The 19,646-nt window shown below is 43.1% G+C and overlaps 1 protein-coding gene across 1 annotated transcript in view; it reads left to right on the forward strand.

The window, feature by feature from the left end:
- The window catches only part of LOC122556798 (dedicator of cytokinesis protein 2-like), a 754,195-nt gene that overhangs the window by 641,232 nt on the left and 93,317 nt on the right, over positions 1 to 19,646 (forward strand). Inside the window, exons 37-40 of the mRNA XM_043703987.2 lie at positions 55 to 145; positions 1,369 to 1,488; positions 5,270 to 5,359; positions 7,256 to 7,360. Coding sequence (XP_043559922.1) covers positions 55 to 145; positions 1,369 to 1,488; positions 5,270 to 5,359; positions 7,256 to 7,360 — 406 coding nt within the window. The remainder of the gene's footprint in view (positions 1 to 54; positions 146 to 1,368; positions 1,489 to 5,269; positions 5,360 to 7,255; positions 7,361 to 19,646) is intronic.

Raw genomic sequence — 19,646 nt, forward strand, 5'->3', positions numbered from 1 at the left:
ACAGGACAACAGCAGTAATCTTCAGTGTTTCTCACTTCTGTTTGTGCTCTGCAGATATCTGTATAAGCTTCGGGATCTGCACCTGGACTGTGAAAACTACACTGAGGCTGCCTACACACTCCTCCTGCATGCTAAGCTGCTGAAGGTTAGGAACTTTTAACGTAAAGAAAAACGCACAGTGCTGAGTGCAGGGGTGGGAAAGGAGCCAATGGTTTAACTATTTACGTCCGAAAGCTCCCATCTGATGAACCATCGTGGAGAGACCGTGGCAGCTGAGTTTGATGTGTTGGAATAGATGTGAGGTCATCCACTCTGGATTTAAGGGAGCGCAGAACATTTCCAAAATGTTCTGGAGCTGGGATTTACAAATGGGCAGAGAGAATGAGGTGATCCAAGCAAAGACTTCTCTAAAAGTTAGTGGAGCAGTCGGAAAACTGGAGACAAAAGGCTAATGGCATTCAGCTGTAATGCCAAGGTTGATGAAGAAAATGGGGTGGCAGTTCTGTTGTAGTTCTGCTGTAGCTGGTTAAACTGCACCTGGAGAAACTGTGTTCGACTCTGTCCACTGCACCTCAAGAAGAATGCAATGCCTTTTGGAATTGGGTACAGTGAAGGGTCAGCAGAATGAAGCTAGGACCAAAAAGGGTTAATCAGGGCATAAACTAAGGTCTGTACGCTCAGAAATAAAGACAAGCAAAAAGTGATCTAATTTAGTTATTTATCATAGTGAAAGCAGAGGACAAGATAGGTAAAGAGGTGCTTGTCTTTCTTGTGGTAGGGATGACCTGAACCAAAGAGGCACATCCATAAAAGTTGAATTGGGTCGCACTAACTCATGCAATGAGAAGCGGAAATCTGGCACTGTTTCCCTGAAGAAGGTGTTAAGGCTGGGGGATTTTGTAATAATGTATACTTGCCATTCCACCAGCTATGAGAGCTACCATAACCAATTGCTTACTATTCATTCACCAATGTGTCGGGCGTGGGGAGGTGTACTATAGAATTATGCAAAGAAAGGAGAGGGAGAATGTTAAATAGGTAGGGTATTCTTGAGTGTCTCTTTGTTCTGCTGTGGGAAATCCAAGAATATCGAAGAAAAGCAGTGAAGAAATGGGAATGTCACTTTCCTTTCAGGACCTGGCTTCATTCTGATTAACATTAACTGTAGGACTCCCAAAGGAGCAGCATCCTTCCTGAAGTGCAGTGAACTAAACTGAACACAGCTTTTCCAGGCAGCGTCAAATTGAGCGCAGCAAAGTGATAACCTTAGAACGTTGACATAATAGCTAACATTCCATTAGCCTCTTCCAGGGAGTGTAACCCCATTATACATCCATGGACTGACCTAGTTTTCATTTTCTACTTCAGTGGTCTGATGAACAATGCACCTCGCACGTTATGCCAAGAGACTTTCACGATTCCCAAACACAGCGGCAGCTGAAAGAAAACCTGTACAAAACCATTATTGATTACTTTGACAAGGGGAAGGTAAGTGCCAAATGAATGAGATTCAACCTGGACCCAACATGTGCCAACCAGCTTGGGTGAATCTAATTTGTCCTCTCAATAGATAGTTCTTGTCGTGCTAAGTGCAGAGAATGCTGTCCCTGCTGAGCCTGACCATGTGTGTAAAGCGCATGATACCACAAACATGATCCAGCGAGCAATGATCCCTTGCTTGTGGTGATAAGCTCACTGAAATAAAGCGGGAAATGCCTTGCACTGTACTGGATAGACAAATACCATTAATAGGCCAAATATTACGTGCTATAAATCAGATTTTATTCGAGGTAATAAAGAAAGAGAGGACTTGTATTTGCATAGCACCTTTCACATTCTCACAACAACCCAATAAATCTTACAGAGAGTGGAGTATTTTTGAAGCTTAATCACTATTAGAATGTAGGCAATGCATCAATCAGCTTCCACAAAGCGCGATCGCACCATAAAAAAGATGATGAGCCGATTTGTATTTTTGTGTAATTGGTTGCGTGAGAGATGTTATCCAGGGAACAGGGAAGAACTCCCTCAATCTACTTTGAGTAATGTCATGGAAGTTTTTTTACATCCACTGAGGGCATCTGTTTAATGTCTTATCTGTAAGATGGTACCTCAATCACACAGTGCGACACTTTCTTATCACCACACTGAAGTTTCAGCCTGGATTGTGTGCTGACAGTTTAGAGATTGGTGAGGGATTTCAAGACTAAGGAACATGTTTTGAAGGTGAGGGGTCAAGCGCGGGCAATTGGGACGACAGTCTGTTGCGACAGTTCTGTCCCCGTGCGTTCCCAGGTCATAAGAAAATCGTTTAACAGTAGCGCTGTTTAAGCCAATGGAGCTGGAATCACATTATAGCCAACACAGGTAAGGAAAGTTCACGTTCTACAAATAACGGTCTAAATTCTTCAATCATCTTATAGACAATTTGCGTCAAAGAAACACGTATTATAGCAGAACCGACTGTAATTTAGTTTGGGATTATGGACAGCATGAACTGGTTGGACCGAACAGTCTGTTTCAGTGCTGAATGACTCAATGAGTTTGGGGCAGTGGGTTGGAAGAGTGGGGAACCCCAAGAGATTGGAGCCAATGGTTTCTTCCTAAGACCTGGGAGAAACCCGTTCCCTCCTAAAACTCTCCCCTGCTCTCCCTAAAAATATCCTGAACACTCAGCATTGCCTAGCTCTCTACCTGATTGCAGCTGCTATCTCTTCAACATCACACTATCCCAAACTATCTGTCCCAAGCACGACCCAGAGCCACAAGCCCCCACTGTTGCCAGCACACTGTTCCTGGCAGAATAGCATGGCACAACCTTCTTAGAGTGAAAATGTGAATGAAACATGTCCAATGTGTTGTGAGGTTCACAGTAAAAATGCTGCTCTTCATAATCATTCCAAATTAGATGGTCAAGGAAGGCTTTCTCTGAATTGGATATCATAGAGCATAGAACATCGTGCATTACAGCACAGCACAGGCCCTTCAGCCGTTGACGTTGTGCCAACCTGTGAAACCAATCTGAAGCCCATCTAACCTCCATTATGATCCACATGTTTATCCAATGACCATTCAAATACCCTTAGTGTGAGCGAGTTCATTACTGTTGTAGGCAGGGCATTCTACACTCTTACTACTCTCTGAGTAAAGAACATACCTTTGACATCTGTTCTATCACCCCTCAAATTAAAGCTATGACCCCCCCCCATGCTCGCCTTCGCCATCTGAGGAAAAAGGCTCTCACTGTCCACCTATCTCATCCTGCGATCATCTTGTATGTGTCTATTAAGTCACTTCTCAACCTTTTCTTTAACGAAAACAGCCTCAAGTCCCTTAGCCTTTCCTCATAAGACCCTCCCTCCTTACCAGGCAACATCCTAGTAAATCTCCTCTGAACCCTTTCCAATGCTTCCACATCCATCCTATAATGCGGTGACCAAAACTGTATGCAATACTCCTAGTGTGGCTGCACTAGAATTTTGTACACCTGCAACATGACCTCATGGCTCCAAAACTCAATCTCTCTACCAATAAAAGCTTATGCCTTCTTAACAACCTTATCAACCGTATGCCTTCTTAACAACCTTATCAACCTGGGTGGCAACTTTCAGGGATCTATGCACATGGACACTGAGATCTCTCTGTTCATCCACACTACCACTTAGCAAGAATCTTACCATTAGTCCAGTACTCTGTATTCCTGTTACTCCTTCCAAAGTGAATCACCTCACACTTTTCTGTGTTTAACTCCTTTTGCTACCTCTCAAACCAGCTCTGCAGCTAATCTATGTCGCTCTGTAACCTGCAACATTCTTCCGCATTATCCATAAATTTACTAACCCATCCTTCTATGTCCTCTTCCTAGTCATTTATAAAAGGGACTAAAAGCAGTGACCCCAAAACAGATCCTTGCGGTACATCACTCAAAACTGAACTCCAGGATGAACATTTTCCATCAACCACCACCCTGACAGCTAGCCAGTTCCTGATCCAGCTGCTAAGTCACCCTCAATCCCATGCCTCTGTATTTTCTGCAATAGCCTATCATAGGGAATCTTATCAAATGCATCACTGAAATCCATATACACCACATCAACTGCTTTACCAACGTCCACCTGTTTGGTGACCTTCGCAAAGAACTCAATAAGGTTTGTGTGACAAGATCTACCCTTCACAAAACTGTGTTGACTATCCCTAATCAACTTTCTAGATGATTATAAATCTTATCTCTTGTAATTCTTTCCAACACTTTACCCATAACTGAAATAAGGCTCACTGGTCTATAATTACCAGGATTGTCTCTACTCCCCTTCTTGAATAAGGGAACAACATCCTTCCGACACTATTCCTGTGGACAATGATGACATAATGATCAAAGCTAAAGGCTCTGTAATCTCCTCCTTAGCTTCCCAGAGAATCCTAGGATAAATTCTATCCGGCCCAGGGGACTTATCTATTTTCACACTTTCCAGAATTGCTAACACCTCCTCCTTATGAACCTCAATCCTGTCTAGTCTAAAAGCTATTCTCCCCAATAACATTGCCTTTTTCCCATGTGAATACTGATGAAAAATATTCATTTAGCCCCTCTCCTATCTCTTTAGACTCCACGCACAACTTCCCACTACTGTCCTAGACTGGCTCTAATCTTACTTTAGTTATTTTTTTATTCCTGACATACCCATAGAAAGCTTTAGGGTTTTCCTTGATCCTATCTGCTAATGACTTCTCATGTCCCCTCCTGGCTCTTCTTAGTTCTTTCTTTTGGTCCTCCTGGCTAACTTGTATCTCTCAAGTGCCCTAACTGAGCCTTCATGCCTCATCTTTACATTAGCCTCCTTCTTCCTCTTGACAAGAGCTTCAACTTCTTTAGTAAACCACAGTTACCTTGCTTAACCAACTCCTCCCTGTCTGACAGGTACATACTTATCCAGGGCATGCAGTAGTTGTTCCTTGAACAGGCTCCACACTTCAGTTGTGCCCATTCCCTGCAGTTTACTTCCCCATCCTATGCATCCTAAGTCTTGCCTGATCGCCTCATAATTGCCTTTCCTGGGCCAAAATATCGGAAGGGAAGGGATACAGTACAGAGAGAGAGAGAGAGACAGAGCATGAAAAGAGTAATTGCTTCTTGCACTCACCACCAGCAACTCACCTCCTGTAAAAATCATATTTCCAACTGGCGCAATGACTTGATGGGCCGAATGACCTCTGTCTGCAGTGTAGGGATGCTCTGGTTCTACACTGATGGATGGTGCCTCTCTTTCAGATGTGGGAGGAAGCCCTGAATCTCTGCAAGGAACTGGCTGATCAATTTGAGAAGGAAATCTTTGACTATGAACTTCTGAGCCAAAACCTGGTAAGTACCCACGTGCAGCCTGCCCTGATGGAGAGCTCTGAAAGGCCAGTGGTCAATTAGCCCATTCCACGGAACAGCTTGAAAAGATTCAAGACTCGGTGTTTCACAATTGGACCCCTGAGAGAGACGGAGACTGTTCCTAGCCTGACCTGGGATCGGGGAGTGGGATTGTTAATAAAATTCAGAACATGGGCTGTCCTCTCCTCAAACCTGGCTTGCAGAGACCCCAAGGACTGCCACCCGATATGTTTTCTCACCTCGTCTTCTAACTCACATTGTATTTTTAAATGTTGCCAGATGGTTTGGTTTTTGATCATTTCTCAATGGATTTGCAAAGGACGCAGTACTGCAACTTTCCATTGGCTCCATCCCATTCTCGAGAACTCCACTGTCAAGGTAGACTAAGGCAGCAGGCAGATGCGAGCACCCTTAGCTCAGAGTTCCAATCCAAGTTGCACACTCCATTCTGCCTTGGACTGTTACTTCATTGCCCCTGGGTGAAAAATCCCAGAAATCACTGTCAAACAGGATTGTGAAAGTTATTAATAGGCTCAGGGTTGACAGTGGTTTCGGACAAAAGTGGCTCAGGATCTTCTGAAGTACAGTTAACATGAACCAGTCAGTGATGCCCATATCCAGAGAATAAATTAACACGAAATAGAAGCTACTGCTCGATGCTCATTCAAGCTCACTCTGAATTTGTCCTTGTTAAATTGGGATGATCTTTGGGTGTGTATTGCCTTTGGGTGGCATGGTGGCTCAGTGGCTAGCACTGCCGCCTCTCAGTGCCAGGGACCTGGGTTCGATTCCAGTCTGTGTGGAGTTTGCACATTTGTCCTGTGTCTATGGGTTTCCTCCAGGTGCTCCAGTTTCCTCCCACAATCCAAAGATGTGCAGGTTAGGTGGATTGGCCATGCTAAATTGCCCCACACTGTCTAGGGATAAGCAGATTAGGTGGGTTAACCGTGGTAAATACCAGAGTTACAAGGATAAGGTGTGGGGCTGGTTCTGGTTGGGATGCATTTTGAGGTTCAGTGCAGACTCGATGGACTGAATGGCCTCATTCCACACTGTAGGGATTCCATAATTTGGTAAAATGATTACTTCAGGTGCATGGGCCCAAAGGGGATCCTCCCAGATTGTAGGTTTTTTCCTGTCAAATGGTATCAATTTAACAGATGTTTGATGATTACCTTTGCAGCAAAGGTTTGGGAGTTCGGAGGCAATGATTCCGTTTATGATTCTACACGAGTGGTTTCTCTAATGACATGGTTTATTACATTGATTAATAGCAGTATTAAACTTTATATAACTGTTCTACAGCGTTATATTAAATCACAAGATGACATGCAAATAATATAACCTTGTTTTGTCGACCTGAGGTACTCATCCTCCTGGCTGTCAGTGTGACTGTGGGTGTCTGCAAGCCCATGAGATATTAATCTGACTAATAGAAAGAATAGGTTCCTTCCTTGTACTGCTATGCTACCCTAAGCTACATTTGCCTCAGACTTTGAAAAGCATTTATCCTGCATTGTTAGGTGTTCACCCACCTTGTAATCTATTCAACTTTTGTCTCTCTGAGACAAGCTTTGTTTAATATAATGCAGTATACAGCTTGCCTCTTAAGCTGTGGTATGCGCTGACTTGGATTAGAGACAAGACTCTGGAGGCTCTTGCTCTCGTTAATATACAATAATGCAAACCTAAGCGAAAGGATGTTGGAATGGTGTGAGCAGTGAATCATCTTAAAGCACTCCAACATTAAATCATCTTGGAGTATTTGCATAATGTTCACCAAAGTTGATTGCTAGTTTTGTAGCATGATCTTTATAGCCTTCTACTTATGGTGTGATGGTTCTGGAGATAACACTGCACTTCTTTGTCTCCTTGCAGAAACAGCAAGCCACTTTCTATGAAAACATCATGAAAATCCTACGGCCGACCCCGGATTACTTTGCTGTCGGATACTATGGTCGTGGCTTTCCCCTGTTTCTCCGAGTGAGTCATTTCCATTTGAATCTTTAACCTCAGAGGGAGTGCAGTACAGATGGACCAGAGTGGGACCAGGGTTTAGGCTATTAAATTATGACAGAAGGTTGCATAAAGCTGATATGTAATTTTCTGGTGGTTAACAGATTATAGGGGTGATCTGATCCAGCTGTTTAAAATGATGAAGGAATTTGACAGGATACTGCAACAATATTTTTTACTTAAAGGACACCTTTGACATCCCATAGGAATTGTGACAAAAAATATGAACAAGGACCAAGAGTAAGCCACTCAGTCCTGCACTGCCATTTGATCAGATTGTGGCTGACCTGATTTTAACCTTAACTCTGCATTCCTGCATATCGCCGGAAATATTTCATCCAGTGCGGAAAATGCAATCCGCCGACCCAGATAAGGAGATGTGGAGGAGCAAAAGCTCAGCCCAAAAGATAGGATTTAAGGATGTCTCAGCAGAGGAGATCAGCGAGAGTTCCGGAGCTGAGAGTCAAAGCAGCTAAAGGCATGGGCTCCCATGGCGCAGCAAATAAAACTGGGAATGTGCAAGAGGTCAGGTTAGAAATGTTGGACGATTAGAAGGAAAAGCTGAAGGCACAGGCAAACTTGGAATGAAGAATAATAATTTTGAGTTTGTGTTATCATTCACCTTGGAGCCAATCTTATTCAACAAATACAGAGTGATGGTGAAGACAGTGGGACATGGGAAAGGCAGTGTTTTTGTAGATTACTTACAGTGTGGAAACAGGCCTTTCAGCCTAACAAGTCCACACCGACCCTCCGAAGAGCAGCCCACATAGACCCATTCCCCTACATTTACCCCTTCACCTAACACTATGGGCAATTTAGCATGGCCAATTCACCTGACCTGCACATTTTTGGACTGTGGGAGGAAACCGGAGCACCTGGAGGAAACCCGTGCAGACACAGGGAGAATGTGCAAACTCCACACAGTCAGTCGCCTGAGCAGGAATTGAACCCGGGTTTCTGGCCCTGTGAGGCAGCAGTGCTAGCCACTGTGCCGCTCATTTTGGCAAGCTCACGTTTACAGAGGGGAGAATGTGGGAGGTGATTCCTGAAGAAGGGCTTATGCCCGAAACGTCGATTCTCCTGCTCCTTTGATGCTGCCTGACCTGCTGCGCTTTTCCAGCAACACATTTTTAAGCTAAGAGAATGTGGGAGGTGGCCAGGACTTGGATGGGTATATGAATAGGAAAGGTTTGGAGGAATATGGGCTGGGTGCTGGCAGGTGGGACTTGATTGGGTTGGGATATCTGGTCGGCATGGACGAGTTGGACCGAAGGGTCTGTTTCCGTGCTGTACATCTCTATGACTGAGTTGGATTAATCAAATTTCAAGAAAAGGATGACAGTGATGAGAGTTTCAGCCTCAGATATCCAAAGTGGGAGAGGAGTTGGTCAATTTTCCAGAGGTGGAAGTAGGTGATCGTGACAGTCATGCTAATGATGTGGTCTGAATTGTGTCCTGGTGTTCAAGTGATAGGTTTGCTCATGGTCTCATTAACTGGGGCGTAGAATCCAGGAGCAAGGAAGTCTTGTTGCAACTTTATAAAATACCGATTAGACCACAGATGGAGTATTGCGTACATTTCTGGTCACCACACTATAGGAAGGACATGGTTGCACTGGAGAGGATTCAGAGGGGATACATCAAGATGTTGCCTAGTATGGAAAACTTCAGTTATGGGGTTAGACCAGCTTGGCTGGGTTTGTTTTCTCTGGAGGAGAGGAGGCTGAAGGGGGATTTTGATTGAGATGTGAAAAATTATGAGAGGAATAGACAGGGTAGATTGTGAGAATCTTTGCTCCACGGCAGACATGTCTAAGACCAGAGGGCATACATTTAAGGTGAGGTGTGAGTGGTTTATTGGGATCTGAGGAAACCTTTTTTCATTGACAGAGTAGAGGAGATGTGGAACTCAATATTGGAGAGGATGGTGGAGGGAGATGCTCTTGCAAAATTTAACAAGATTTTGGACAAGACTTAAAATGCCAGGGCATAGTAGGCTATGGACCAAGTGCAGGTAAATGGTATTAGTGTAGTTTGGTATTTGTTGGTCAGCATAGATCTGGCAGGCGGAAGGGCCTGTTTCTATGCTGTATGGCTCAAACACCTGTACCTTGGAATTCTGGTTTTGGATAATATTGCTGCATATAGCTGAGAAATAGGAGAGGCCCAAGGATTAATCCTGGGGATTTCCCACCCTATTTGTACAGGAATAGGGAGATAAACTATTGCCTAGGCGAAAGTGAGGACCGCAGATGCTGGAGATGAAAGTTTAGATTAAAGTGGTGCTGGAAAAGCACAGCAGGTCAGGCAGCATCCGAGGAGCACGAAAAATGATGTTTCGGGCAAAAGCCCTTCTTGATGGGCTACAATTTAATTAGTAAAATTAGAATCAGGGAAGTACAAGCTCAAACAACTAGATGCTTGTCTGAAAAGCTACAGAAAAATTGGTGAGGATTTTTTTACAGTATTCCCACTCACTTGTGTTTTCAGTAACAGCTACATTGTTAATGTACTGGGAGTGGGATGTTTAATTGGAGGCATTCAACATGAAGTTCTGAGAAAAATGGGCATGGATTTGGGAAGTTATGACCCATTCAAGGATTAGGAGAGGAAAGGAAGGTTAAAGATGGAGCAATATTTTGCAAAGTCAGGAATCAAGTTTATTTTTGAGGACAGGAGTAGTTACAGATTCAGTACAGGAAGAGAAGACTGTCAATGATGTTAACTGACACTGGGACAAGGAATGGAATTTGAAGTGTCAGCAGATTGGTGGGGATATGGTCATATGTTCGGAGACAGGAGTTGGCTCTCGTCAGTGAGGAGTGCTGAAAAAGATCTGCAGGGAGATGGGAAGAAACTAGACAAAAATGGAGCTTTCAGGAACCTTATGTGAATTATTACAGTGTGAAAACGGTCCATTCATCCCTCCAAAGAGCATCCCACCCAGGTGCACCCCTCCCCACCCACTCTATCACCCTGCATTTCACATGACTGATCCACATAAACTACACATCTCTTGACATTATGGGTAACTTAACTCAGTCAATTCACCCAGCCAAAGTAGACCGGCAGGAGGCTAGAAGAACACAGCAAGCCAGGCAGCATCAGGAGATGGAGAAGTCAACGTTTTGGGTATAACCCTTCTTCAGGACTTTGCACATCTTTGGACTTTGGGAGGAAGTCAGACCACCAGGAGGAAACCCACACAGACATGGGGAGAACATCCAAACTCCACACAACCTGGGGGTGGAATTGAACCTGGGTTCCTGATGCTGTGAGGCAGCAGTGCCAACCACTGAGCCAGTGTGCCAACTTTGAAGTCTAACCCATTGGGACAGAAAGCAAGAGAAATTACAAAAAACAATTCAGATCTCATAGCAATGAAGACATCCAAGAGTTTCTTAGAGAACAATATTCATTGAGACAGTCACTGTGCTGCCCTGCATTTTCACATGGCACATGAGTTTAAAAAACTGGTGGACCTGGTTATTAATTAAGGGAGAGGGTGAAATTTCATCTGAAGGCATACTGGAAAGTTGTAATCCATATTGTGCCCACTTCACCAATGTCAATTTGGGGTGCAAACCTCACTCCTCATTCACTGAAAAATACACTTTGGTGTAAACATTCAGGATCTGAGGAAAGCAGCTAAATCAGACCATAACTTTCTTGTTTAAGTGTGAAAATTAAAGCTACAGACTGTCATGCCATCATTCGTAAACATTAGACATTTCACGCTTAAGATATCTGAGAAGGTTTGCAATGTTTAATGAGTCATTCTAGTGTCATAAAAACGCAGTAAGAGGCAGAAAATGCAAACCAGGTCATAGTGAAAATGCTTTTTTAAACCACGTAAAGTATTGAAATAGAATTCCATTAAAATATCTTTTGATTTCTGAAAGGAAATTAAATAGTCAGGGTTTTAAGGTATTCAGAGTGAATGGAGACGGAGTATGTTCAGTGATTAAAAGCACTGTTACGATATTAGTAAGAGAGGATATAGGTAAGGGAACCAGTCAACAAAGTCTTTATGTTTAGAATTAAGCAATAAGAAAGAAGTTAACACTGAGGTGGGAGTTTTCTACAGGCCTCTTGATAGCTACAATGTAATGGCAAACTACATTAATTCAGAGATTAGAGTGCTATCTAGCAAAAACAGCGCTGCTACAAAAGGAGTTTTTATTTTTCATATAAATTTGAAAGTGCAAAGGCAGCTCAAGTTGCATCTGTTCAGTAATGAATTTCTCAAATCCATCAACATGGTTTCTGGAGCAATACATTCTGGAGCCAATAAGCGGACTAAACCTAACTTAATAATTTAACAGCAGGAAAATGTTTAAGCAAAACAAGTGATGCTACTATAGTCAAATTCAACCTCAGTTTGCAAAGGTGAAGCAGTTGTTATAATTGAACCAAAGCAAATTTTAGAACAGGTAATTTTAAAGGGATCAGACAGAAATTAAAAACTGATTAAAACTGTTATTGAATAAAACCATTGAACAACTGTGGGAGCTTTAAAATCTTATCACAAGACCATTATATACCTCCTTGGGGCAAGAGTTCTATCCAACCTACAAAACAGCTGTCATTCACAAGAGAGGTGTGAAAGTAAAGAGTGCAGAAATGCAGAGAATAGGGTAGATCCTGAGAACATGGCTGCATATCAAGAATAGCATAGGAAGATGAGATGCCTGAAAGGAATATCATGATTAACACAAATAATATGTGGAATCTTGATGAAGGGCTTTTGCCTGAAACGTCAACTCTCCTGCTCCTCGAATGCTGCCTGATCTGCTATGCTTTCCCAGTACCACACTTGCAAAACAAATAGCATGTATAATTATATCAGAAGAACATGTTTAGGGGAATGACTTTTAAAACGACACACTGGTAATCTTAAAATGAAATTTAGAGAGAGACTTGTTGAATAGTTATTTTGTGTCAGTCATCATGGATAAGGAGAAAAATAATACATCCACTACTTCAAGAAAACCAAAAATTAATCAAGGTTTTGAATTCTCTAAAGCTAACATAAGGAAGAAAATAACATTGGAAAAAAAAAGGCACTCAGGACTAACAAATTTTGAGAATGATAGTTTCCACCCCAGGATAGTTTAGGAAACAGATGAGACTATAATCTTCCAAAATTTGGTCGATTTGTCAATTTTTAATTTAGGTTGGAAAATTCCAAACGTAACTCCACCATTTTAAAATTATGTAGAGGTTCCAATGTCAGTCAGGGGTGGACAAAGTCAGAAATCACACGACACCAGGTTATACTTTATTTGAAATCACAAGCTTTTAGAGCAATGCTCCTTCATCAAGTGGACTTCACCTGATGGGGTGGTGAACTTACCAATATTTGGCCCATATCTCTCTAAGCCCTTCTTCTTAGTTGATTAGAGAAAGTCAATGAGGATTTATAGAGGGTAACCCGTATCTCACAAAGCCAATTGAAATTTTTGATTAACGTAGTAGACAGAGGAATGTTGAAGGCCATAATTTATACAGACTTTGTTTTGTGGTGCTGAGTTCAATTCTAGCCTTGGGTAATCGTTTGTATGAAGTTTGAACATCTTCCCCATGTCTGTGTGGGTTTCCTTTGTGTGCTCCGGTTTCCTGCCACTGTCCAAAGAACTGCAGGTTAGGTGGATTGGTTATGCTAAATATAGCACCAGGGGTTTGCAAGTTAGATGGGTTAGCCATGGTAAATGCTGGGTTTTGGGGTCTGGGTGAGATGCTCTTCAGACTTGATGGGCCGAATCTTTCCGGGCTGTAGGGATTCTATGAAAGGCATTTGTGTAAAACCATGACAGCTGCCTACTGTGGCTTTGAGGCTGCTGTGTCATATCGTTGCCAGTGAGGGGCAGCACCGGGTTGCTAATGTTTGTCCAGGTGCACAGTGACCTTTCAAAGATGGCGCAGGCATAAGGAATGCTGAGTCTTTTGGCTGGGCAACAACTTGCTATGGAAACAGTGTGTGGTAAAGTGGGGCAGATAAAGGACAAAACAAAAATGCCACGGGGCAAGACAGGTAATTAATGAGGTAAATTTGGTGGTATATAGCGCAACAACATGCTAGGCCTCACTGTGAGTGACCATCCAAAAACTGTAATGGAACTTGGAATTTGACTTCTCCACCTCCTGATGCTGCCTGGCTTGCTGTGTTCTTCCAGCCTCTTGCTCGTCTACACTGAAAATAGAGCAGGCAAGCAGAGTAAGACCTGTCATATTTATGGTGTTCTCCACAGTTACTTTATCGGCCTACAGAGAATGATGTGGCACATGCTGAAGTATGTTTTGCAGGCAGCATGAGCCCAGATATGAGAGTGGCTCCTCATCAGGCCTTCCTCTTGGAATTAAGCATGACTGAGAGAAAACACCCTTACACAACAGTTCCTTTTAGTTCCTCTTTATCGTACTGCTGCCTTGCTGATATGGAGCTGTTCAGATCCCCACAGCCTTTACTGCTAATCCTAGCACAGGGAACTAACAGCGTTAACAATTTCACTGAATGAGACAAAACATACCAAGCCCAATCCTATCTTCATCTGGTGTCCAAATACCCATGCTCCAACAAAGGGAAACCCGGAGTTAAGATTTCACTTGTTTCTCCTTTTCCTGGCCCAGGACATCGGAGTTTCCATCAAAACTGCAGACTGAACTGAGGGTTTCCTTTCTCTTGTCCAGTCCAGTGCTACACAAGGCTGTGCCTTTACCCCTTTCTTCCCCGCAGGCCACTTCCTTTTCCTAACAGTTTGCAGTCCGGAGATTTAACAATTTTGTTCCAATGTAAAACCACATTTGTCCCAATAAACTTCCCGCATGATGGATGTTGTCATTAAAACCACCATCTAATGTCCTGTGTCTATCCATCAGGGATTATTTACTGGTGTAATGAACTATGGTCTGCTTTGTCCCTTTATTTTGCTCCATTAGAAAGTACACATTGACAAATGGGGTAAGGAAAAGAACGATTATTAAAAAGTGTGGAACTACACACTCATCAAAGTGCTAACGCATTGCAGAGTCTGCTTGTTTTTAAATTCCTGGAGAAATTATCCCAATGACAATGTTTTGTTGCTGAGAATTTCCAAGTATCCATGTAGGTCCAAATCATTTATTTTTTGCTAGCATATTTTCTTGTAAAAGACAAATATAGCAATAAAAGACATATCATAACTTCAAATTAACAGTTCTAATTAGAACAGAACCGGCAATCTCATTGACTGAGGCTTAGCAGGGGACAGCGGTTTTTGAAGGAGAGAGGAAATAATTGGGAACAACATAAAAGATAAACATCACAGAGTGCCAACGTTGAGATTTAATTGAGGTCATGTATACAGGGAGGTTAAAAAGGCATTTGACATGCTTACCTTCATTGCTCAGTCCTTTGAGTATGGCGGTTGGGACATTATGTTGAGGTTGTACAGAACATTGGTGAGGCCTCTTTTGGAATACTGTGACCAGTTATAAGAAGGATATTATTAAACTGGAGAAGGTCCAGAAAAGATTTACCAGGATGTTGCAGAGTGTGGATGATTTGAATTATAGTGAAAGGCTGGCTAGGCTGGGATTTCTTTCACTGGAGTGCAGGAGGTTGAGAGGCGATCTGATAGAAGTTTATAAATAGATAGTTGATGGTAGGTGCCTTTTCCCTGGGATGGGAGATTTCAAGACTGGGAGGGGGCACCTTTTTAGGGTGAAAGGACAGAGATTTAATAAAGAAATGGGAGGAAATGTTTTTACACAGAGGGTGGTTCGCATGTGGAATGAACTTCCTGAGCAAGTGGTGGATGCAGGTACAGTTACAACATTTAAAAGACATTTGGATAAGTAAATGAATGGGGAGAGTTTGGAGAGATATGGGCCAGGAGTAGGCAGGTGAGACTAACTTGGTTTGGCATTATGTTCGACATGGACTGGTTGGACCAAAGGGTCTGTTTCCGTGCTGTATAACTCTATGATTGTCATTATGATTAACCCTAATAATGTCTAATATCACCTCCACAGCCAATGAAATTGCTTGTTTTGATGTCTGTTCTTTAACATTGAGAAGATTGTACCTCTGTGGCATTTGCTTCCACAGAAAGTGTGGAGTCTTGATTATTGAGTTTATTCAAGGCTGAGTTAGGTAGACTTTTGATACATAATTAAGCCCGGGGTTATGTGGAGCAGACAGGAAAATTTGATTGAGCTCACCCTTGATTCCATCTATTGGTGGCACAGACGTGAATTGCCAAACTATGGTTGCCTGAGGAGCTGATGTGCCCCCGAGCTACCCATTCTTTGTGTGTGACCCGGTCTAGCACAAGACAACAGGAGGTATGGACGGTGCCAACACTATCACCCCTGATCCTGTCCCCACTGGATCGCCTTTGACATCATGGAGTAAAAATCTGGGTCAGCATTGAGAACTCTGACTGGTTTTTCCCACCCACACCCACACCCACACCCACACCCACATCCTTTGAAGAAATGCCAGCTGGGGTTCATTGGCAATGCTCTCACACCTGAGTTGAAGGGTTGCGGGCTCAAATCCGCTCTCAATGCAGTGCCTCAGGAATGGCCAGAAAATGCCATTTTTCAGGTGAGCCTTTGAACCAAGAGCCTTATCTTTCCTGTCAAGTTGACATAAGAGGTTTCGTTGCACTATTTTAAAGAGGAGCAGGTGCTTCCTCCCCTGTCTCCTCATCCATTATTACCCTTCAATTAACATCATTGAAACCGATTAACCAATCATTCCCTCGTTGTGCTACATGTGAGATCTGACTGTACATAATTGGCTATCACCTTTCCTACATAACAGCATTAATGGGGAGGCAATGGCCTAGAGGGTATTGTCTGGGTTATCTTGATCCAGAGAGCCAGATGACATTCTGGGGGCCCAAGATTGAATCCTGCATGGCAGATGGTTGAATTTGAATTCATTAAGTGTCTGGAATTATGAGCCTATGATGACTAGGAATCCATTGTTGATTGTTGGAAAAACCCATCTGGTTCACTAATGTCCTTTAGAGAAGGAAACTGCTGGTCTGACTAACATGGGACTCTAGACCCACGGCAATGTGATTGACTCTTAACAGCCCCCTGGGCAATTAGGGATGGGCAATAAATGCCAGCAACATAGCCAGCGACACCGTCATCCCATGAATAAAGTTAAAGGAAAAATATTCATTGGCTGCAGTAGAGTACCCCACGATGGGGGAAGTACTGCACAAGTCAATTTTTCCCTCAATAAAGAGTGCTGAGGCAAATTGCAACAACAACACCCAGATGAAAACTCAACATGGAGCATGGATTGCCCTACGTGTTGTTCTTAATTCACTCGTGGGATGAGGGTGTCGCAGGCTGATTGCCTGTCTCTTGAGAAGCCAATGAAACTTCAGGCTGCATCACCTGGCGTGGAATCTAAGCCTGAATCTTTTGGACAAGAGATGTTAAAGAGCTAATAGGACCATCGGAAAATTGAGAAGGTCTGCAATTGTCCCAGAGAAACAAAATCGAAATGTTAAGAGAAATTTGTTTTCATGGTTCACACTAATCTACAGACTCACAATTTGGTGAACAGTGAGGGAGTTCTGCAGTTCAGAGACACTGTCTTGTGGGATGAGAGTTTAAGTTACGTCCCTCCAGTGATACTATTAAAAGAAGCATGGGGCAATTCTCCCTCACGTCATTTCAGATATTCAACCAACATCACTGGAGCAGAGTATCAGGTTATTACCACGTTGCTGTTTTGTGGGATCTCCCTATGCACAAATTAGTTGCTTTGTTTCCTATATTACAAGAGTAAGCCCACGTGAAAAGTACCTAAAGTGTTGCGCGGTGTCTTTGAAGATGTTTAGTCTGCACGACTCAAGGAAATAGATGCAGTAGTTAGAAGATTTGTTGAAGTAATTCTTTACTTAAATCATACAGGCTGTGTCCATTCTAATGACAGACAAGTTCAAAGTAGTTGCTGCTGTCTTCAAAGTTTCTCCACCACATGATCATGATATCATTGAAATTACTTCCTATGTATATAGACATGAGTTAAACCTTGACTCTGCAGGTGAAAAGGCACTTTGGCAAGCCCATGATTTTAAAACAAACGCAACGTAAATGTATTTATTTTTATCTCCTGCATGGACTGGGATACCATGAGATGTGCGAAATGAGTGGAAATCCAGTGATCTGGACTCCAATCAGTCTTGGCCTGTGTTAGCTCCTTTACTGAACAAGATCTAATTGTTAGCATTCATTTTCAAAACATCCGAACAGTCATAGTCACAAAATTGGTCTACTAATCACTGGGAAACCAGACAAGCAACAACCTTGTTGTAGGATGACAGACTTTTTATCTTCCAAGCTAACTGCAAATTTGTTTTGCCTCTGAAGAAGTAGGCTAAAGTGACCTTAATGGATAATATGTCCCTTACAATGCTGGAAACAATAACAGCTTGTTCCAACAAAGGAAGAGCTGTCAACGCATCAACAATCTGACCATATAGAACCCTTAATGCAGCAAAATGTTCCAAGACTTTACATAGAAACATGATCCAATATAGGTTGCCACATAAGGAGATAGAGGAGGCTGAAAGCTTGGTCTAGGACATTTTAATCCGTATCTTATAGGAAAAAAGAGGTTTATGAAGGGAATTCCACAGACCTGCAAAGTTTAGCAGATGAAGTCACCACCGCTATTGGTGGAGTTTAGTGAGGCATCGGAGCCTGGAATTTGAGGAACGCGGTCTTCTCAAAGGGAGAGATGAGGTGGAGAAAACTTGGAGAGAATGATGGGAAGAATTTTAAAGTAGACCCACCGACAAATTGGAGAGAGACAAAGAAAACTGCAGCTGCTGGAATCCAAAGTGGACAGGCAGGAGGCTGGAAGAACACAGCAAGCCAGGCGGCGTCCGGAGGCTGGAGAAGTCACTATTTCAGGTGTAACCCTTCTTCAGGATGGGGGTGGTGTTAGGGGAGCTGCAGATAAAGGGGGAGGGGGGAAAGGTTTTGGGTGGGGAGAGGGGCAGAGTGGTGAAGTGGTGATAGGTGAACTCAGGTAGTGGGTTCATCCTGGCTGGTCAATGGGAGGGATCAATCTGGTTGGTGGCTGGAAAGAAGGGTCGGTCAGAGGAATGGAAGGGAGGGGGAGGGGGTGGAAAGAGAGTCGGGGGATGGAAGGGAACTTATTTGAAATTGGAGAATTCTCTGTTGAATCCTCCGGGCTGTAGGCTGCCCAGGTGGAAGATGAGGTGTTGTTCCTCCAATTTGCAGTCTGATTCACTGTGGCAATGGAGGAGGCAGAGGATGGTCATGTCAGAAAGAGAGTGGGAGGGGGAATTAAAAGTGAGCAGTGACTGGGAGGTCCGGTCAGCCCCTGCAGGCCTGGCTGAGATGTTCAGCAAGAAGTGCGTTGAGTTAACGTTTGGTCTCCCCAATGTAGAGAAGACCACATTGGGAGCGCCAGGTACAGTAAACTAGGTTGGAGGAGAGGTAGGTGAACTTCTGTCTCACCTGGAAGGAGAGTTTATCGGGCCCTGGATGGAGGTGCAGTTATGGTGGAGCAGTTATGAATTCTGTGAAACCAGGAAGCAAATAGGAGTTAATGCAATACCCTTAGACTCACCCATTTTCTTGGGTTATCTGTTGTATAGTTTAGCAGCAGAAGCAAGCAGTGCAGCAAAATATTCAACAAAGCAGCTGACTGCTAAGGATGTCAATCACCAAACCATGATATTGGGTTAGCTAGCAATTCGTCTTGCAGCTTAAAATGTTCTCCTGTAAATTTGTTGTCGCCTCACCAGAGCTCATGGTTTCCAGTTCATTTTCTGTTGTCTATTTGGCCTCTCAGCCATATGCTGGTAAGCAGCCAATGCTCTCCCTGCTCTCTCTATCCCAGAATAAGCAAGCCAGTCTCCTGGTCCCTTGTCTCAACAGAACCAAAACTGTTCCCACACATCAACAGCATCATAGTATACTTTTTGCTTGGGCAGTCAGGTGCATGAAGGTTTCAAGTATTTACTGTTAACATGGCCTCTTGCCAAAAGGTCAGCACTTTCATATTCTTTGGCGCAACATGATTTAAATTGGCAAATGCAGTGCATCATAATTGATCCTATACTCTCGAGGCCATTCAAAATGCATTTGTTGGCTGTGTGTAAAATTCAGGCTCCAGATCAATGACTGTCTTTCTTCCTCCAGTTGTATTCTTGTTTCAGTCTCTGTGATGAAGTAAGGCATTTAGAAATACTTTCTTTCAGCAACT

The sequence above is a fragment of the Chiloscyllium plagiosum genome, unplaced genomic scaffold (assembly GCF_037043375.1).
Source record: "Chiloscyllium plagiosum isolate Xiang-an unplaced genomic scaffold, Cpla_swu_hap1 HiC_scaffold_16, whole genome shotgun sequence".
Lineage (NCBI taxonomy): Eukaryota > Metazoa > Chordata > Chondrichthyes > Orectolobiformes > Hemiscylliidae > Chiloscyllium > Chiloscyllium plagiosum.